The sequence below is a fragment of the Oncorhynchus mykiss genome, chromosome 22 (genome assembly GCF_057628025.1).
Source record: "Oncorhynchus mykiss isolate SJ-2025 chromosome 22, ASM5762802v1, whole genome shotgun sequence".
Classification (NCBI taxonomy): Eukaryota; Metazoa; Chordata; class Actinopteri; order Salmoniformes; family Salmonidae; genus Oncorhynchus; species Oncorhynchus mykiss.
The window spans coordinates 6,931,935-6,953,997 of record NC_143043.1 but is presented as its reverse complement, the minus strand read 5'-3'; the positions used below and the strand labels follow the sequence as shown (position 1 = coordinate 6,953,997).

General features: G+C 40.8%; 1 protein-coding gene across 50 annotated transcripts in view; it reads left to right on the top strand.

Moving 5' to 3' along the window:
- Positions 1-22,063, top strand: part of LOC110501269 (leucine-rich repeat flightless-interacting protein 2) — an 80,640-nt gene that overhangs the window by 38,435 nt on the left and 20,142 nt on the right. For 4 of the 50 annotated variants that reach the window (XM_090215227.1, XM_021578692.3, XM_090215198.1 and 1 more), the window contains exons 3-18: positions 2,091-2,108; positions 2,375-2,443; positions 3,520-3,564; positions 5,671-5,721; positions 6,022-6,057; positions 12,637-12,696; positions 12,789-12,830; positions 13,271-13,336; positions 13,599-13,664; positions 15,530-15,604; positions 15,897-15,941; positions 16,316-16,378; positions 17,031-17,108; positions 20,348-20,449; positions 21,228-21,380; positions 21,574-21,645. In XM_090215227.1, coding sequence (XP_090071353.1) covers positions 2,091-2,108; positions 2,375-2,443; positions 3,520-3,564; positions 5,671-5,721; positions 6,022-6,057; positions 12,637-12,696; positions 12,789-12,830; positions 13,271-13,336; positions 13,599-13,664; positions 15,530-15,604; positions 15,897-15,941; positions 16,316-16,378; positions 17,031-17,108; positions 20,348-20,449; positions 21,228-21,380; positions 21,574-21,645 — 1,041 coding nt within the window. The remainder of the gene's footprint in view (positions 1-2,090; positions 2,109-2,374; positions 2,444-3,519; positions 3,565-5,670; positions 5,722-6,021; positions 6,058-12,636; positions 12,697-12,788; positions 12,831-13,270; positions 13,337-13,598; positions 13,665-15,529; positions 15,605-15,896; positions 15,942-16,315; positions 16,379-17,030; positions 17,109-20,347; positions 20,450-21,227; positions 21,381-21,573; positions 21,646-22,063) is intronic. The other 46 variants (XM_090215230.1, XM_090215223.1, XM_090215201.1 and 43 more) reach the window with 25 other exon arrangements.

Genomic DNA, 22,063 nt, shown 5'->3' with positions numbered 1-22,063 from the left:
TTCAAAATGCTTTATTATCTAAATGTAACAGCATATACTGTACAGTACTATATTTCTTCATCAGCATCTTTATGCTTTCATTAATAAAATAATGATAAAATACTCTTTCAAAATGCAGTTGTTGATTTAGTTATGGATCCATAACAAATTACTATGGGAACAAATATTACTGAATTACAGAAATATTGGAACAAAGTTGTCTAATGAAGGCAAACAAATTGTTTCTTACTGAAATACGCTTTCAAACACACGGTCACGTTGTACAGTGTCATTATGGCTATTAGCAGGGCTATATTTTGGCCTTTATAAATATTATTTGGGCCTTTTTATTCAGATTACAATCGCTCACTGTCGTGTTTTTGAAAATTAAATAATCTCCAAAATATCATTGTGTATATATAGCCTTCCCGCTGTGGATGTCTATTTCAGCACCGTTTAATGCTGCTCTGAGACGAGCATGGAATTATTTTCCATGATATTCTTAAGATATGTGTTGACTGAGTATAAGCAAGTGATATCTGCTAAATCATCAAGTTAGGTTTCTCCAGAAATAAATACATCTAAATAACAAACTGACTTTATTTACAAATTAGTGAGACTGTCGCAGTCTGTTCAAGAATTGCCTTTTTATCGCTCACTCTAGGTTAAATGAAAGCAAAATATCCAAAATATCTTTACTTTTTAAAGAAAGCTATTATTATTATTATTTAATTTAGAATTAGATAAAAAAAATACCCTTTTCAATATTCTCACAGATCCTAACGGAAAATGCCCCTTAGATATTAATTTAGAATCCTCCAATCCTCTAAATGTAATTATTGGCGGAGAGTCACTTCATTGGAAAAAATAAATGTTTTTAGATATACTGTAGGCCAACCATAGGCGAAGTGAGTGTTGGTTACGCTACAATTAGAGTGTGGAAATGTTATGCCCGTTAGATATTTAATTTAAAATCCTCTAATCCTCTTATGCTGTTGCCTACTGACCGTCACGCTGTACAGCGCCATATTTTCCAAACCATCCTAACGGAAACCTGGAGGGTTTCATTTTTCGTTTTTCTCGAATAGAAACACCATAATATTAATCAAATTAATTAAGCCAAATGTCTTAATCAATCCCATGTACCAAGGTTTTAAACTCTCTAGTAAAGCCAATATGGGAGACTATCAAATGCTTCTCAAAGTTAACCTCTGGTGGTCGAACTAGTACATTAATGTTAAAAAATGGCTGACAATCGAATAGCGTGCCATAGAGTGCTGCAGCAGCCCGCAAGGTGTGCTGCAGTATGACACAACTTTTAAAGGAGGAACCACTGTTGATCTAGCTAGTGTCGTAGTGTACCCTTTCGTTCTTTAGGAAATCTGGCTATGAAAGTCTATTTACTGGGGTTTTGTCTGCTACCTATTTGTACAGCAGCACTGACTGAAATGCATGTCGTTTTTTAGGATCTCTTCAAAGACAATTGAGTTTAAATGCAAGGCAATATTGGTGAATCATAGAATAATGTGTTGACACTGTCGCTGAGGAACATCCCCTCCTAGAAAGAAACAGGCCATGTTTTGGATCTTGTCAAAACGTGACTTGAGAAAAGTGTACAGTATTTTGGCTGATTGCCTCGTGTGCCAGGTGACACGGGTCATGCTACTGTTGAGATGCCAACAGGCTGTCACTAACCTTAAGGAGCCACGGTCGGAAAGAATCATGCTTACCCTGGTGACTCCAATCACATGGTCCCTCCCGAGACCATCATGTGAACTCTTGAGACGTTCCTGGGGTCGGTTACTGTTGGCCTGCCACGCTATCTCCATGGCACATTCCACAGCCAAGTCCCTGTCATAAGTAATAATTTGCCTCGGTGTGGACACCACCCTAATTATTGTACTGTTCTCTCGCTTTCTATGTAGCTTTACATACATACCGTATACAGCTTTACATTCTCTCTCACCATCTTTGCGGCTGTCTATCATGTTTTATCTCTCTCTGTTCCTCAATGTCACTCTGTTTTCTTGTATTCTTTCCCTTTCTGTCCCTGATTCCTGGTTCCTCTCCTCCATTGCCCTGGCTGCTCCTCCTGTGGTATTAATTTATAGATCTATCAGGTTCAGAAGGTAGGATTCTTGTCCCCCCCACATTTTCTGTACTGTTTTTAAACTTTCATTATCTTGTCAGTAGTAAAAAATAATTTTCTATTTTTTTCTTCAATTTAGACATGCATCCCGGTATAAATGTTAGTTATTTGTTACAGAAATGTCTATGCCAATATAAAATCAACATTTTTTTAGACTACATAGTACATATAACTAGATAATGATGATTATTCGATGAGCTGTGAGTTTCCACCCTTCCTTCCTCTCCTCACACGCTCTTTCCTCAGAAATATTACGGCTTGGACAACAAATCAGACAAAGTAGACAGCGAATGGGGACACATCGAGCAATGGATGGTACAGTCAATAACAAGAATTAACCTTTGACAAACTAAGCGTTGTTAATGAATTAGCTGCACTAACAGTTGTGGAATAATAGCTTGTTTTGAATAATGCATGAAAGTAATTCACTATCACTCTCTTTCAGTCTTCAAAGCTGTTAATAATGCCAGAGAGGCAGTGGTATGTTATGAATGTTCTTAGCCATGGGGAATAGCTGAGATTTAAAAAAGGGCTTTCCTCTTAAACCTATATGGCATTTGTTTTTCATATTTTTTATTTTTTTAGAGCCTTTTGTGTGCAATATAACTTTAGCTTACAGGTTAGAGCGGATTGTTGATTTATAAGGCCGCACATCTAATGATAATCCACAGAATTTATGTGCATGTTGAATGGGTTTTGGATCTGCATGTCCTATCCCTTTTCGTGTAGACTGCCTGGGTTTTGATGATCCCCTTGACTGCCAAGCGACGGTCTTATTCTTGCAGTTTTCCTGGATGGTTCAGACTGGACATGTGTGTGACATATGTCTCTCCTGTCATATTGTGTTTTTAAAAGACAAATGCTGAATTATGTGAAGGGAAACAATAACGAGTAACCAACCACAGCATGTGATGAAAGCTACAGTTGCAGGACAGGAACGAATCTCTGTCCTGTCTGTGTAACCATGTCTGCTTGAGTGGTTGGGTGACAGGATCAGTATCCATGGCCATAGTGATGTGATGAACTGCAGGCATGGCTGCTTAGGGAATGAATGCAGTGCACTTGACCATTGAGAATTGTTCACTTTCAAAGGTTAGCAGGCAATTACCCTTCACTTTCAATTCTCCTCAGTTTAATAGCCACAGTTGAATTGGAAAAAGTGTGCATACATGCTAGAAGTCCTCCTTTGGAATAATGGTGTGTGAGTTTTTGCACGTAAGTGTGCCCTAGTGCGAGTTTGAATTTCTGTTTGTTTGGGTGCTTGCTGAAACCCCTCTCTAACGTGCCTATATGAACATCAATGTTGACGTTGTCCTAAGTGTTTCATCCTTCTCCTGTCATTTGAACCTTGACCTCTACCTGTGTCCTATTTTCCTTTTTCATTCCTCCAGGAGGACAGTGAGAGGTACTCACGCCCCACACAGAGACATACTTCGGTGTGTATTCCTCTCCTCCTATCATCCACCATCTCTCTTTGCACCTTCCTGTCTCCATCATCTGACAAAAGCAACTTTCATTTCTTTGAACCGTGACTTGATACCTTGGGAACTCAGGTGCTGGAGAGTCACAATGTCAGCTGGCTTTTGTTCAAGTGACGGTGATATTTGTTTCCTATCAGTCAATACACTCCAAGGTCCAATATCCAATCCATACTAGGATACTATTTAGTATGTGTTGATCGGCAATATTTTGCCTTATATCATATAGTATGCTTGTTGGGATAAACAGTGAGGTCTGAAATTATTGACACCCTTGATAAAGATGAGCAAAAATTACTGTATAAAATAAATAATTCAAATACTGAGTTATATTGGGGAAATAATGTTATACTAATACAATTTCTCAGAGAAATAAATGTTTAACACGTAATACTATTTTTCTCTAACAGATAAGGGTTAAAATTGTTGACACCCCTGTTTTCAATACCTTACCTTGGAAGGATAACTGCACTGAGCCTTTTTCTAAAATGTCTTATGAGTTGGAGAACACATTGGGACCATTCCTATATACAGAATCCTTCCAGATCCTTGATATCCTTTGTCTGTTCGTATGAACTGCTCTCACAAATTCAATGGGTTTCTGGTCTGGAGACTGAGATGGCCATTACAAATGGTTGATTTTATGACCAATTAACAATTCATTTGTGGGTGTGTTTGGGGTTATTTTCTTGCGGGAAGATCCACTTGCACCAAGTTTCAGCCTTCTGGCAGAGGCAATCGGGTTTGTGCCTAAAATGTCCTGGTGCTGGGTAAAGTTCATGATGCCATTGACCTTAACAAGGGCCCCGGGACCAGTGGAAGCAAAATAACCGCATAACATCAAATAATCACCACCATGTTTTACGGGATTATTTTCTGCTCTCATTTCGACGCCAAAGCCACCGCTGGTGTTTCCTAAATAGCATTGGCACTTGGATTGGACATGGTGCTTTGGTCAGATTACCTGAAAATAGAAACCCATTGAAAACCTGTGCTTTGAATTGAGGAGGGCAGTCCGTCAATAAGTGCAGACAAAGGATCTAGAAGGATTCTGTATGGAGGAATGGTCTAAAATCCCTCCCAATATGTTATCCAACTCAAACTTTTTAGAAAGAGGCTCAGTGTCGTTATCCTTAAGGTGAAGTATTGAAAACAGAGGTGTCAATAATTTTAACCCCTACCTTTTTTGAGATTATAAAAAAATATATTACTTGTTAAAGACATGAATTGGAACTTTGGCGGCGACTAAGTGTTTTTCAAACCTCACGTTTTGGGCTGAATGTGTCATTGTGAGGTTCATAATATAGTAATTCTGCTTATAGATTATGCATCTCAATTAGCCACAAAATCCCTAGTTTGAATGCGACTGTTTTTCATGAAGCTGTGCAGTGCCTTTTTTCCTTGCGTGGGCCAGCCCCCTAGCAATTCAAGTTCTAGCCAACGAGGTTCAGCCCTTCGCCATTTGAGTGACATCTAGCCAGAGGCACATCATATACCCACAGCAGAGCGAAATAAAGAGCAATGACGTGGTGCACATATCTGCACATGTGATGTGGGTACACACTTTTCTGGGACCACTTTTGGCTCGTGAGCGCTACTTTCAGAACTACTGGCTAAAAAGTATACGATATAGCTCAGTATAGTAATTATCATTTTTGCTAAGGGTGCCAATAATTCACACACTGTCATTCAGTGTGGCCCACTCTGACTCCACTGCCCTGGGCCATTGTGCTGTGTTCTCAGGCGCATAATCTGGTTTGTACAGCCAGTCTGGGGAGCACAGAGAAAGAGGTCACAGTCAAGTCATTTACAGACGGAGGGGAGAGATTCATTTCTGCGGTGTTTCAGTGAACCATGTTAAACACCAGGGTTGGGGTGAAATTACACTCCAATTCATGGAGTAAATTGAAATTCAATTTTCCTCATTGTGTATCAAAAAATTAATTGAAATTTGTGTTTCCTAATTTGACTGTGAAACCACATATTGAATCTTTTTTTCCCAAGTACAGATGTTGTACTGGACAATCGAAGAACATCTACTTAATTGTTTTGTTTCCCACACAGATCTCAGACGATGATGAGCGGATGTCTGTGGGCAGCCGAGGCAGTGTGAGGGTCAGTATCACTCTAACGCTGACATCTTTTGTTTTCAATTCAATGGCAGAATTTCTGACTATTGGTAAAGAGGCTTGAGGTAGAAGTTGCCCCTAAACACAGGTCTTGGATCAGATTTTCCAGTTACAAATCCAAACTGAAACGATTAGGGACAGTAAAACCAGTGGTTAGGGCAATTTATACCAACTTGCATAAAGAGGTAAGCATGTGTGTTTCCATAGCTGCTCAGAAGGGGTAACAAGTACAACCATCACTTGGTGCTTAAACCCTTGGTGACGATGCTCTTATGTCTTTGAGCAGTCGGATCTTGATGCAATAGGGGCCTACGGAAGAGGGGTAAGACTTAACCTGCTCTGAGATTAACCTGGAGTGATCATCTAACCCTACTGCATCCCATAATGGTCTTTATGTCAGTTTTTAGTAACAACATGTAGTTGTTAGTTTACCATTTAAACTCTATTCAGAACAAGGCAACGATGGAGTACCAAAACATGACAGTCCTCTTAGGAGAAAATCTAGCATACCAGGATCAGGCACCAACCATATAATTTTGTCCCTTAGCGACAGCAGAATAGTTTCACAGGAAAGCCTACAAATTGTTTGGTAGATGTTGATTCATTATTTACATTGTTAACTCATCAGTTTGATTAACTGCAGATGTGCTAGTTACTAATCATGGTTTAATGTGTGTTGGGAAGATTGCAATGCATTGTTATCCTACAGTCCTTTAAAGATGCAGCGTTACTGCGGTGCAGCTTGCATGGTCTTTCAGAATTCTATGGTACGTTATTTAAATGTGAACCACTGGTACCATTAATGCTTGTTAGTGCTAGTTTGACCACCAGAGGGCATCTTTGAGAAGTATTTGATAGCCTTCAGTAGTGGCTGTACTAGAGAATGCAGACACGGGAGACCGGGGTTCAATTCCACGACGGGGAGGAAGGAGTAGGCTGTCCTTGAAAATAAGATTTCTGACTTGCCTAGTTAAATAAAGGTTACACTAAGAGCATAACATTTCAACACCCTAATTGTATAATTGTAGTCTAACCAATACCCAAACAAAGATTCAGTGAAAATAAAAATCTCATTGATTGATCAAGACCAGTCCCCAAAGCTTGTCTCAGAGCAGTGGGAAACAGTGCTAAAATAGTTTTAGGCTTTTCCTTCAAATCCTGTTGCTTCTAACTTCAATATACTCTTTAAATAAGACCTACACCACTTTTAACAGCACATTACTCAACACTAGTGAGACTCATGTTGCCTATGATAGGCCTACAGTATATGGAATAATATGACGTGACTCTCCGGCAATAATTACAAATAAAGGATATTTCTGTAATTCAGTGATATTTATTACCATGGTAATTCGTTAGGGATTCATAACTAAATAAACATCGGCATTTTGAAAGTTTTTTTTTATCATTATTTTATTTAATGATGGCATAAAGATGCCATTATTACATTGTTTTAGTTACATTGTTTTAGTTTGAACGCGCAGACTGGCACTAAGAACAGAACAGCGGGAACGTTTCCCTAGTCAGCGCCATTATTCGTGCAATGCCCCTTAAATATTTTGGAGACTATTGTTTTCAAATAACGTAAAATGAGTGAGGAAAAATACCATTCTTGAACATGGTGTGAGACATTGTTACTAATTTGTAAATAAGGCCAGTTGGTTATTTATAATTTATTTCTGTTTGTAGAGGGGGAGAAACCTAAGGTCATCTCATGGGTCTCCCAGTCGAGGCCGGCACGGGTATTAAACCAGCATCTGTAGGAACACAGCTGTCTTAGACCGTTGCACCACTCAGGCGCTGTACAATGTGACCGGCCGGGAGTGGCCTACAGTACTACAGTAAGAGCAAAATAATCCTAACAAAATAAAAACCTTAGTGTAATAACAGTTGGAGTAAGTAATACTGAAGTAGTGCACAATTATCAGTTTCTATTTAGGTTTATGTCGCCCATTCATTGTCAGTTAGAGACACAGTAGGATCCAAAAGCATAATCAGTGAAGTGGTGACGCAGGGTACCGTACTAAACCACAAATTACCTCTAAGTCCGCAACATAATCTCAAAACTTTTAGTGGATCAACCACTTCATACAGTCTTGGGTTTGTGTGTCTGTGTATGTCACAAACATTAGCATGGACGACGTATTGTACAGCGTGTTGTTCAGACATGGTGTGTACTCTGGAGAATGTTGACATGGCTGTGTGACACAAAGCCTGACTATTTGACGTTTGTGTGTTCTAAAGTTGAGTTGAATGTTATATTTAACAATAAGGCCTGAGGGATGTGGTATATTGGCCATATACCACAAACCCCCAATGTACCTTAATGCTATTATAAACTGGTTACCAATGTAATTAGAGCAGTAAAAATAACTTTTGTCATATCCGTGGTATACGGTCTGATATACCACGGCTGTCAGTAAATCAGCATTCAGGGCTCGAACTACCCAGTTTAATACTATTTTACCATCTGAACCACTAATGATTGCCCCTCCTAACCCTAAACAAGCACTTGTCTTGCATGTTTCTTTAATCAAACCATAATTAGCTTGTTTGGTTACATTACAGCGTCATCTTGGGTGTTAGTATGGTTAATTTCTTCAGTGGACAACTATGTTTGTCCCTGGCTAGTGCCATGGAGTAAATCGACTTATAGAGCTGGCTAGCCTGACTGCCAACTGTCTGTTCCAAAACAAACACAAGTTGCATCATAAATGGCACCCTATTCCTTTTATAGTGACTACTTTTGACCAGGGCCCATAGGGATCTGTTCAAAAGTAGTGCACTATATAGCGAATCGGGTGCCATTTGGGACTTAGACACCGACTCAGAACTATTTTAGGCACTGTTGTCTGAGTTCTCATAGAGAAATGTTTTATGGTGAGTAATCATGGAAAATACCGTAGTGTTAAAGAACTGTAGTTAAATGAGAAATAAGTCCTTAAAGGGAGACGCAAGTTTTTAAAACCGAAAAAGGTTGTGAGTTTGGGGTTTTCTTGAATGCTGCAATGGTTTGCATGTTTGACCCAAACAAGAAAGTAATGTGTGTCTTTATCAGTTTGGTGGTGATGGGAATCCATCCACAGTTTTTATGCTGTATAAAAAATAAAAATCATGGCAACTGTGATGGAAACAGGAAGTTGTATAAATGCTGACAGATCATTTGTTCTCTCAACAATCTTTTTGTATCCTGAAAATGTATTACGCGAGAAATGGCAATAGTCACATAGTGTATAGTCCTCCCACTACGACTCTGGAAACTAATGCAGTTTATTAGGCTACAGATTAAATTAATTATGATGAACTTCACAGGGTGGTGAAAGTGCATGGTGATCTAGATTAAGGTGACCAGATTTCTGAAATTAAAACCGGGGACATTTCTAGTTCGGCGGTCAATATATCATTAAAATATCCAATGTTATTATTTATGAAATTAAAAAGGGAGATAATTCCGGTTTCATGTATTTAGTCTAACAGGCACATTGTGAAACAGAGAAAACAACTATACTACAGAAACACTACAGACAAGACAGAACTGTCCGAACAGCCATTCAGTGGTCCTGGTAGTCTGGGTAGAACTGATCTGAACAGCCATTCAGTGGTCCTGTTAGTCTGGGTAGAACTATTCTGAACAGCCATTCAGTGGTCCTGTTAGTCTGGGTAGAACTATTCCGAACAGCCATTCAGTGGTCCTTGTAGTCTGGGTAGAACTATTCTGAACAGCCATTCAGTGGTCCTGTTAGTCTGGGTAGAACTATTCCGAACAGCCATTCAGTGGTCCTTGTAGTCTGGGTAGACTAAGAGCAGAAGAGAACATGAGCAAAATTGGAAAAAAAACAGACAATAGTATATGTGAAATACTTAACAACATAATAAAGACATAAGATGCTGATGAGATTGGTAACTACATAATATACTTATACCAACCTAATCTGTATATTTCTCAGAAGAATGTATCTTCTTCAAAATTGTTCTGTCTTTGGCCAGCTTCTCCATTAACTCCTGGCAGGTGAGGTTAAAGTTTGTCTTCACAATAAGCATGGCCTTGATGGTAGGAACAGTGAACCTACTTCTTGCTGCTGTCCATATATCATTCATTTGGGAGAACACTCTCTCGACTGGTCCATTACTTCCAGGGAAGCATATGACCACTAAAGGTTGACCGATTTAATTGGAATGGCGATTAATTAGGGCCGATTTCAAGTTTTCATAACAATCAGAAATCGGTATTTTTGGACACCAATTTGGCCATTTTTTAAAATATTTTTTTTACACCTTTTTATCCTTTTTTTTAACTAGGCAAGTCAGTTCAGAACACATTCTTATTTTCAATGACGGCCTAGGAACGGTGGGTTAACTACCTTGTTCAGGGGCAGAATGACAGATTTTTACCTTGTCAGCTTGGGGATTCAATCTTGCAACCTTACAGTTAACTAGTCCAACGCTCTACGAGCCTTAGTTTCCAGATTCGACCATATTAAAGACCTATCATCTCGAAAACAAAACGTTTATTCTTTCAGTGAAATACGGAACCTTCTGTATTTTATCTAACGGGTTGCATCCATAATTCTAAATATTCCTGTTACATTGCACAACCTTCAATGTTATGTCAAAATTATGTAAAATTCTGGCAAATTAGTTCGCAACGAGCCAGGCCTCCCAAACTGCTGCATTTACACTGACTCTGTTGTGAAGTGATACAAAGAAATTCATGTTAGCAGGCAATATTAACTAAATATGCAGGTTTAAAAATATATAGTTGTGTATTGATTGTAAGAAAGGCATTGATGTTTATGGTTATGTGTAGTTAACTAGTGATTTTGATTGTTTTTTTGTAAGATAAGTTTAATGCTAGCTAGCAACTTACCTTGGCTTCTTACTGCATTCTCATAACAGGCAGGCTCCTCGTGGAGTGCAATGAGGCAGGTGGTTAGAGCGTTGGACTAGTTAACCGTAAGGTTGCAAGATTGAATCCCCGAGCTGAGAAGGTAAAAATCTGTCGTTCTGCCCCTGAACAAGTCAGTTAACCCACCGTTCCTAGGCTGTCATTGAACATGAGAATGTGTTCTTAACTGACTTGCCTAGTTAAATAAAGGTGTAAAAAAAAATTGGCCAAATCGGTGTCCAAAAATACCGATTTCCGATTGTTATGAAAACTTGAAGCCGACCTCTAATATTTATATCCAAAAATCTCAGTTATGTTAAGTACTGTTTTGCTTCCAAAACATCCGGTGATTTTGCAGAGAGCCACATCAATTTACAGAAATACTCATAATAAATATTGATAAAAGATACAAGTGTTATGCATGGAATTAAAGATATACTTCTCCTTAATGCAACCGCTGTGTCAGATTTCAAAAAAGCTTTACGGAAAAAGCACACCATGAAATAATCTGAGCACAGCGCTCAGGCACCAAAACAAGCCACCTGCCATGTTGTGGAGTCAACAGAAGTCAGAAATAGCATTATAAATATTCACTTACCTTTGAACTTCATCAGAATGCACTCCCAGGAATCCCAGTTCCACAATAAATGTTGGTATTGTTCGATAAAATCCCATACCTCCTTTCTGGTTGCGCATTTAGTTCACAAATCCATATTCATGAGGCGCAGGCACTTAGTCCAGACGAAAAGTCTAAAAAGTTAAAATACAGTTCGTAGAAACATGTCAAACGATGTATAGAATCAATCTTTAGGATGTTTTTAACATAAATCTTCAATAATGTTTCAACCAGACAATTCCTTTTGTCTTTAGAAATGAGAAGGAACGCAGCTCTCACGGCCGTGCGCATGATTTAGCTCATGGCATTCTGCCAGACCCCTTAGTCGAACAGGTCTTATTCGCTCCCCCTTCACAGTAGAAGCCTGAAACAAGGTTCTAAAGACTGTTGACATCTAGTGGAAGCCTTAGGAAGTGCAATCAGACCAAATTTACACTATCTTGGATAGGCAAAGACCTAACCTACAAACCTCAGATTTCCCACTTCCTGTTTGGATTTTTTCTCAGGTTTTTGCCTGCCATATGAGTTATGTTATACTCACAGACATTATTCAAACAGTTTTAGAAACTAGTGTTTTCTATTAAAGTCTACTAATAATATGCATATCTTAGCTTCTGGGCCTGAGTCGCAGGCAGTTTACTCTGTTCACCTTATTAATCCAAGCTACTCAATACTGCCCCCCAGCCATAAGAAGTTAACGCACAGTTAAAAACGGGGACTTTTCCAGGGACAGCTCCAGCCGGGGACAGGCCACCAAAAACGGGGACGTCACCCTAATCTAGATGCTCTTTTCCAATAAATATTGAGTGTCTTATTCTGGTGACATGATGGATCGATGCTTGACTGCCGTTTGACAAATACAAATATGCTTATCCATACTAATCTCATGTAGACTTGTCTACCCGCACTGGATCTGCGAGCTGATGGCTAGAGAGCACGTGCCAAGATCAGAGGAGGCACATTTAGCTATTTAACGCAACAGTTCTTCAGACAACTATTGGTCGAGTTGATTTGTATTCACTACATGAAAACTGAAGCGAAAAAGTAAATCGCACACTGATTTTTATCTGCTACAAGTCAGTTTGTTGTAAACGCACCACTTGTGGGAAAATGTGCATATTTTCTTTTTGTGGATTTTAGAATATCCACATTTAAAATCTGTTGCCATTTGGATGGAAATCTAGACACTGGGGAAAATGCAAGGTGTCTTCCTCCCATCCTGCCTTGCACGTGTTGTATTTTTTTCTGTGACATTAATTTGACATGTCACTAATTAGTGGGTGTGGCTCCACGTATACTGTTTCCATGATGTCTTTTCCCATGGGCGGGAAAGGCGTCCTGACACACCTTTACCCGCCTCCTCAATCCCCCTCTCCCATGGCTCCTCCTCACTTTCACAGGAGAAGGACAAGAAGTCCAAGAAAAAGAAGAAACACAAAGACAAACACAAAGATCGTGACGTATGTAAAGACTGTGACCTTTTTAAGAATAGCCCAAATTGAAAAATGATTGCAGTTTTGTTGCTCATTTGCATGTGTTCTGTCCCTTACAGAGCAACGGCTATGACAATGAGTACAGTGCTATATCCAGTCGGGTTAGTAGTGCCTTTTAACCTGTAGTACCTGGCTAGTGTCCAGCAGGGTGAATGGATGAATGCCAATAGGTTCAAGTGGACATGTTTAAAGTTGACTTCAGTTAAATGAGTGCAGACGAAATGTGTGTGTTTTAGTACGTACGCATTGAGAGAATTTCAGGATACTGTGGTTTTCTTACCACACAATTCAGTACTGTTTGTTTCCGTATTCCTTATTCCATCAGTCCATTGTTTATATTGACAAAGGTCATTCTTGACCACATTGAACAATTCCAAGATACTTTCTTGACTGTTTCGTATTGTTCAAATTCGGCTTCAGTGAGGCTAGTTTATGGTTATTCTTTTGCAGGCAGAGGGGTGCTTTTTAGCATGGTGTGCTGTAGTTAAGTGCCTTGCAGTTAATTAGGCTTTATCTCCCTCTCCTCTTCGCCCACTCTCAGAGCTCCAGACTCGGTGATGAGAGCAATAGCAGGGTCTCTCGCTCGTCCAGACTAGATCTGCAGCCGGTGGGTTCCCGCTCTTCCTCTTTCCCTCTCCCTCTTTCTTTTGGAGTTCTGACAATAGCCCTACTGCCTTTATTCTACCAATAAGGAACCATTTTTATATTCAATCAATTGATCTGTATAAGATTGAAAGCGGAACTTGCGGAGGTAACTCTAAGGGCTTGAATTGAGGCAAAAAAGCGGTCTGTTTGGTAGCCATCTTTGCTTTAATGTTGATGTAGACACCAGGGGTTCTCTCTCTCTCTCTCTCCTCACCCACTCTCAGAGCTCCGGACTCAGTGATGAGAGCATTAGCAAGGTCTCTCGCTCCTCCAGACTGGACCTGCAGCCGGTGGGTGTTGTGTGACTGACTGTGCATTAACACTTTGGTGTTAACTACTGAATGCTGGATCCCACTTCTGACCCCAAATGTGTTGAGCGATATGTACTGTACCAGTCAAAAGTTTGGCCACACCTACTCATTCAAGGGTTTTTCTTTATTTTTACTACTTTCTACATTGTAGAATAATAGTGAAGACATCAACAATAAGGAAATAACACATATGGAATCATGTAGTAACCAAAAAAGTGTTAAACAAATCTAAATATAATTTGAAATTCTTCAAAGTAGCCACCTTTTGCCTTGATGACAGCTTTGCACACTCTTGGGATTATTTTACAATGTAGAAAATAATCAAAATAAAGAAATACCCTTGAATGAGTACATTTTTGACTGGTACTGTACATCTTACTTTATACTCACTCGACTACTAACCATTGATATCTGAAAGTCTGACACCGAGTGTTTTTTTTTTCTTCCAGTTCATCAGTTCTTTTTGTTCTTTACTCGTTTTGCTGTAACACTGTCTTTAGAGTAGCAGCCTTTATCTTTAAATTGTTCTCTTGTTCAGCATCTACGTCAGAAGTGTGTTTGAGTCAGCATTTAAAAAAAATAATCACCATTGATACTTTGGAAAGACACTGTAAATTTGTGTGACTGTGAAATGATGGCTGCAAAAATAATGGTCATGGACAGACACCCCTTGAATTCATGATATACACTGAGTGTACATGACATTATGAACGCCTGCTCTTTCCACAACAGACTGACCAGGTGAGTCCAGGTGAAGCTATGATCCCTTATTGATGTCACTAGTGAAATCCTCCTCAATCAGTGTAGATGAAGGGGAGGAGACGGGTTAAACAAGGATTTTTAAGCTTTGATAGTTAAGACAAGGATTTTGTAAGTGTGCCAATTCAGAGGATGAGCAAGACAAAAGATTTGTGTCTTTGAACGTGGTGCTAGGTTCTAAATAACAGGGTAAAAAACGGACGGACATCTATAAAAGCTCAAACCAAGTTTATTCACCCAAAGGGTCAGACAGCTGAAAAATACACGTTCCCATCAGCACAAATACACATACTCCAATTTAGGTGAACTCCTCCTTCCCTCTAAACATTATATATTTATTTCAAGGCAGGAAGTTAAGTGATGAGGGTAATAAATTGTTCCTTCTCCCTTAATCTGACCTGACCTGACTTCCGCCCCATTGCTCACTAATCCACATTTCTCCACCCTTATCAGTGACCGCAACCATGTGATTGCCTTTCCTTTACTCAGTACATTCCAAGGCCCTGGCTCATATCCAACATGAATTGACCCCACCATATACATTCCTTCTACAGATGACCATTAACTTTTGGTATTGAAATCCGACTGTGGCCCTTCTCATTTCCATAGGATACCTGATAATGAACAATATTTCAAGTTTAGAAGTCAGAACCCATCAGTGGTATGGTAGTAGGTGCCAGGCCCACTGGTTTTTCACATTCAACAGTTTTCCATGTGTATTAAGAATGGTCCACCACCCAAAGGACATCCAGCCAACTTGACACAACTTTGGGAAGCATTGGAGTCAACATGGGCCAGCATCCCTGTTCGAAAGCGTTCAACACCTTATATAGTCCATGCCCTGGCGAATTGGGGCTGTTCTGAGGGCAGAAGAGGGTGTAACTGGGTGCAAGAGGGTTTTCCTAATGTTTTGTGTACTCCGTGTACATTCTGTAGTGTTGTGTGGAGTTCCGCTGAATGCTATTGTAAAGGCAAATGGCCAATGACATCTAAACACATTTCAACTAAGGTTTCTTAGTAATTTCTGTTTCCTCTCTCTTGCTGTGTTTCTCTTTCAATCCCTCTCCCTCTTTCCCTCGTCTTAGGCATCCTATGCTTCCTCTGACCTTAACAGCAACAATGGTCTGTCCTCTTCTAGGCAACGGCTTTCTTCCTACGAGGTCTGTTCACGGCATGCACGTGCACACACCTAAACACATGTACCTCAAATCCTGTATCAAAGCAATATTACCTCTCCTGAGCAGTGCACTCCCCAGATCAGTTTTTGCGGTCTTGCCAACATGTTGGCCGTGACAATTACCGTAGTAGTTGGCAAGGCGGCACATACAGATCTTGGACCAGGCTAGATCACATGGTCTTACCATTGTTGTTACCCAGGCACTGACTACAGTGTGAAAACATGTTGTGACAAGTATTCTTACCCCCTCCCTACTATACCCACACTCCATTTAGTCATCCGGGCTACTCAGCCAGATCTCCTACCGGCGCCATCACATGGTTTGTGATGCCATTCATTAGTGTGACCTTTGACCCCACCCATTATGATACTTCATATGCTACCTGTAACACACGTGTTGCTCTGCCTGTTGTCACCTGAAAGACACAGTTTTTATCACAAGATCATCTTTAAAGTAAGCACTCTAGTACTTTTTAGTTTCACAGTGTAACCAGTGGTTAAGTTCTGATGGCACTTATAGTAGCAACAATTTGCTTTCGGGTGTTTCGGATTTTACTGGAGAAGTTACTGTGCACGGAAGAAGCTATGATTATGTCACTGTCGTATAGATGAGCGAGCATGTCTCCAAGAGCACTGCTGCGAATGTTAGGTTGTTTCAATCCTGTGTGTGTGACGTCCGATCCCACCCCTGCAGGGCTCTTTGTATGAGGACAGTCTGTACAGTGGGTCTCGACGGGTGACCGGCTCCAGCTCTCGTGTAAGACTCCCGATGCATTGTGGGATTGTGTTTGTGTGTGTATGGCAGTAAACCCATGTGTCCTAAATACGTGACATTCCCTTACTTGTAACATCTTATATCCCCTCTGCACCTAATAGATGAAATGCGGTCACTAACCTCACTGTTTGAGTACTCAACCAAAAGATTGATAGGAATATTATCGTCCGGGCCTATAATTGAGATAGTTGAGGAAATTATGTCACTAATTGCAATGCGAGTGTTTTTTAAATGAGGTTAATGTGTATGTAGGGCATGTCTGTGAGTAACTGGAATGTATATGACAGGTATGTTCTGTTCACGGTTATATTATTAGCTTTTGCATGATGTGTTCTGTTTTTCTGTCATGAGTTTTAGTTTCCAGAGTGTTTAGCTGTGTTTGTGCTGTTGTTATGACACACATTAACTTTGGTGCCTTTGGGAACTTTGGTGAGGAGTGGCTCAGTTGGTTGGAGCATGGTGCTTGCAGGTCGTGGGTTCAGTTTCCTTGTGAACGTTAATGCAGTGCACTGAATAGCTCTGTTGGCTTAGGATTTCTCTACTTGTCGCCTGGTGTGCGTATGTGAGTGGGTACCGCAGACGTGCACATGTGTGTTCTTTTGCACACTGATGATGGTGTATGTGCCCTCCCCAGCATCCAGAGTACAATAGTTATCGCGGCAGCGGTTCCAGGGCGTCCTCCAGGGCCAGCTCAGCCCGTGCCAGCCCAGTGGTGAGCCCCTCTTCTCAGTCACACTGTCCAGCCATGGAGCATTGAAGTGGCACGACCCTCTCGCAAGCATTTAATCACAAACCGAGTATTCTTTTACACTGGACTAGTTATATTGTCTTAAGATTTAAAGGTAGACTCAGCGAAATGACGTTGCCAGCAGCAACGATGGAGGTCTTGATATGAGCGAGAGGTGCAACATTTTGCTCTCACACAGTTACACACAGTACCTGCCCATGTGCACGGTTTCGCTTCACGCTGTGTAGAGCATGGTGGCCAGGGCACCAAAACAGAGGAGAAGTTGAGTTTTGTGCTTCAACATTCTTAGTTGTTGCAAAAATTGACCCACAAAGCCAAAACAGTTGACATTTTAGCAAATGTATTAAAAATCTACACTGAAATGTCACATTTAAATAAGTATTCAGACCCTTTACTCAGTACTTTGTTGAAGCACCTTTGGCAGCAATTACAGCCTCGAGTCTTCTTGGGTATGACACTGCAAGCTTGGCACATCTGTATTTGGGGAGTTTCTCCCAATCTCCTCTGCAGATCCTCTCAAGCTCTGTCAGATTGGATGGGGAGCGTCGCTGCACAGCTATTTTCAGGTCTCTCCAGAGATGTTCGGTCTGGTTCAAGTCTGGCTGGGCCACTCAAGGAAATTCAGAGACTTGTCCCGAAGCCAATCCTGCGTTGTCTTGGCTGTGTGCTTAGGGTTGTTGTCCTGTTGGAAGGTAAACCTTCGCCCCAGTCTGAGGTCCTGAGCGCTCTGGAGACGGTTTTCATCAAGGATCTCTCTGTACTTTGCTCCGTTCGTCTTTTCCTCGATCCTGACTAGTCTCCCAGTCCCTGTCACTGAATAATATTCCCACAGCATGATGCTGCCACCATCATTCTTCACCGTAGGGATGGTGCCAGATTTCCTCCAGACGTGACGCTTGGCATTCAGGCCAAAGAGTTCAGTCTTGGTTTCATCAGACCAGAGAATCTCGTTTCTCATTGTCTGAGAGTCCTTACACTGCCTTTTGGCAAACTACAAGTGGGCTGTCATGTGCCTTTTTACTGAGGAGTGGCTTCTGTCTGGCCACTTTACCATAAAGGCCTGATTGGTGGAGTGCTGCAGAGATGGTTGTCCTTCAGGAAGGTTCTCCCATCTCCACAGGAACTCTAAAGCTCTGTCAGAGTGACCATAGGGTTCTTGGTCGCCTCCCTGACCAAGTCCCTTCTTCCTCGATTGCTCAGTTTGGCCGGGCGGCCAGCTTTAGGAAGAGTCTTGGTGGTTCCAAACTTCTTCCATTTAAGAATAATGGAGGCCACTGTGTTTTTGGGGACTTTCAATACTGTAGAAATGTTTTGGTACCCTTCCCCAGATCTGTGCCTCGACACAATCATGTCTCGGAACTCTATGGACAGTTCCTTTGAACTCATGACTTTTTTTGCTCTGACATGCACTGTCAACTGTGGGACCTTATATAGACCGGTGTTTGCCTTTCCAAGTCTTGTCCATTCAATTGAATTTACCACAGGTGGATGCCAATCAAGTTGTAGAAACATCTCAAGGATGATCAATGGAAACAGGATGCACCTGAGCTCAATTTTGAGTCTCATTGCTTATTTAAATGTATTTCTGTTTTATTTTTAATACATTTTTAAAAATGTCTTAACCTGTTGTCATTATGGGCTATTGTTTGCAGATTGAGGCCATTTTTTTTCCCCATCCATTTAAAATAAGGCAGTAACGTAACAACATTTGGATAAAGTAAAGGGGTCTGAATGCTTTCCGAATGCACTGTAAAGAACTTATGAACATGTTAATGGTTTAGGCATTGTTTTCCATGTCATTTTAAAATGTATATCCACTAAAGTATTTGTCCGTTGCAATTCAATTATACTATGACGTTGACAATTGGCTCCTGAGTTACTGATTCAGTCCACTGTTCATAAGCGGTTGATAGAGAATTGGAATGGAAACAGTAGCCGATTTGAGGCAATCGGTCACAATATCCACCATCTCAAAGGTCTTTGGTTTATGGTTATTAGTGATGATTGACACAGCATGATGCTGCATCATGCCAAAATATACCTTGGATTTGCCCTGTGCCTTTTTGATTTGGTGTTTTGTTAGACAACCGGGATAGAAATACATACATATATAACTTTAGATAAGTACTAGGGCTGTGAAGGTCATGGAATTTAGGATGACTGTTACTGGCAAGCCAAATGACTGCAGTCACCCTAATAACCGTTCGAATAGTAAAACACGAAAATATATTTTTTCCTCTGTTCCTGACGGCATGTGCTGCCATAGAAATGGAATTAGTAGAACAGGCGTCCTCGTTCAAGTCAATAATGGCATAATGTGTGGACTGGCGGCAATTGCAGGTGTACCCATAGGAGCAAAGCAGGGAGCAAAAGCAGCAGGAGTACCTATCAATGTGTTATTCAACTCAACTGACATTACAGAGCCACATTCGTTAACATCATTTGAATTAACATTCTACGTTACTGTGGAATGTAGAATGTTTGCTACAACACCTCAGCTCATTTCAGAAAGGCGCAACAGAGTTTCATCACGTCGATGAGCGTCCATATTACCGCAGAAACGGACTCAACCACTCGAATAACCGGCCGTCCCGTCTTCAGTCAGCTGTTCGTTCCACAAAAATGTGTATATATATATACAATTTAAACTGTTATGACGGTTATTTTTATATTCCAAAACTATCTGTTACGTGGTTATACAGTAATTGTGTCAGCCCTAATAAATACAGAAATGGCATCTTTCAGACTGATATTGTTGTAACCGACAAGGTGATATCTGAGACCCAGTACAACTTCTTGCTGTACCTCATATATTTGTGTTGAGAGGTTGCCCAGAAAAGCCTATGGTTTTAATTGTCAAATCTGGGCAGATATTTTATTAACCAGTGGCAAGAATATGAAGACTAGTTGACATCTGGTATGCTGGGTCATCCTACCTTAACATATCATCAAACTTTAAGGTATTTCTTTACAGGCAGGAATTAACATGTGGGCTACTGTGTGTCCTGTTTAGTATGCTCATTACTCTATACAGCTGTAGGCCGATCCTTGTTCCGTTTAACACAGATTCTCCATTTGGCCATGATTGTGTGTTTTCATTCATAGATGTGTTTTGGTTGGAAAAGGGCAGTGTGTGAGAGGGATTCAGACAGTGCCCAACCTGAATATACTTTGTCCTATTGCGCCCCCTGGTGGGCAACTAGGATGATGACTGCAACTCTGTGGCCAGCTTCCTGCGCAGCGCGGCAACCAGCAGTGGCCTGCCCAGAGACCTGGATCACATGACCATCCCCAATATATCGGATGTGAGTGGGGCAGCACTGCCCGCCCAGAGTCATGCCAGGGCATGGCAGCGTGGTCTCAACTTGCATATAAAGACTGGCTTCTTCTGTGTGGAGTGGGGGGTAGACCTAAAGAGATTAATTACTGTCTGACTTGCTGTGTGAAGTGGTAGCCTGGATTGTGCTGTCAACTCCTACTGTATGGTCATTGTCACACCTGGAAGATGGGTGAGAGGAGACCTTAGAAAGTGTTTTTACCACTGAAGAGTGGTAAACAGGGGTATTAGTGAATAAAAAATATGAATTGCTAATCTATAGCATGCAGGTGGATGGGTTCTTATAGATGGAGTCTTTGTAGAATGGGGCTAACAACATTATGGTCTGTGTCGTGGACTAGAAGTACCATTGATACTCATATTGTTCACTTCCCATACCTAACATAGCATGCTGACTACTCTGAACAGTTTGATGGCCACATGTAACATGTTATATGTGATGGATAATAACAATGAACATTGCACGGCATTGAAGTTGAGACAGCTGTACATTTTTATAATTAGGCATGCGCTCTTAACTTACCCAGTAACTGGTGTGTTATAACATTTAAACTGCTCATGGTTTATGTTTGGATGGAAAGATTACCTACTCCCCCCCCACAGCTTGTGAGGGATAATGTGATTGGACAAAGTGGAGTAAGGTAAAGATGTGATGAGGACATTGAGTGTGAATCCATGGCCTTCCAGAACCTTCTCTAGGTCATGATGTTGCCCTTGTTCTAACAGTATCTCCCCGTTGTTCCCAGGTGGATGACCGAGATTACCTGGAAAAGGGATCTCGAGCCGCTTCCACCCTATCGGCAGCCACCCTCGCCTCGCTGGGCGGGTCTTCCTCCCGGAGAGAAAGTGGTGAAACGTCCATCACTGGCGACACAGAAACCTCCATACGAGAGATCAAGGTAAAGGTTACAAAAACATGGGTGTCCTAGAACCATCTTCCATCAATTCCACTCTTTAAGAGCCCATCACTGTACAGCACACCCTGCTCTGCAAGTCATTCTCTACCTATCATTGTGCTTGTCACTTCATTTGTCGAACCCTGTCGCAGCATGCTTCTGTCTCTCCTCAACCCTGCCACACTCTTCACCCCAGGAGATTCATGAGCTGAAGGATCAGATCCAAGATGTGGAGTCAAAGTACATGCAGAGCCTCAAAGAAGTCAAGGTACATTACTGGACTGACCCAACGCAACCCAGCCTGAGGCCCCGTTAATATTCATATGATTTTAGTCTTCCCTAGCTTTTGAGTTGACCAATGATAGGTTTAGAGTCTAAACTTTAAGACTACCCTACTATTAACCAATAATCGTTTTGAACTTCCTTAGAATTAACCAATGGTAGTTTTAGTCGCCAGTGTTAAAGTACCTGAGAGACTCCTTTTTAAGCAATGATTAGTCCTCCTGACTAATATTTAATGAATGTTTTAGAATTATTTTCTTACTTATCCTTTTACTATCAACTACAGATTTAGGTTTAGACTCCTACATTGCTATTAAATGGTTGCCAGAATCTTGGACCCCTCTAATTGTTTACTAAGGTGATAATGACCTATGATTTCAGACTAGTGATGTTGAAAGCCCAGA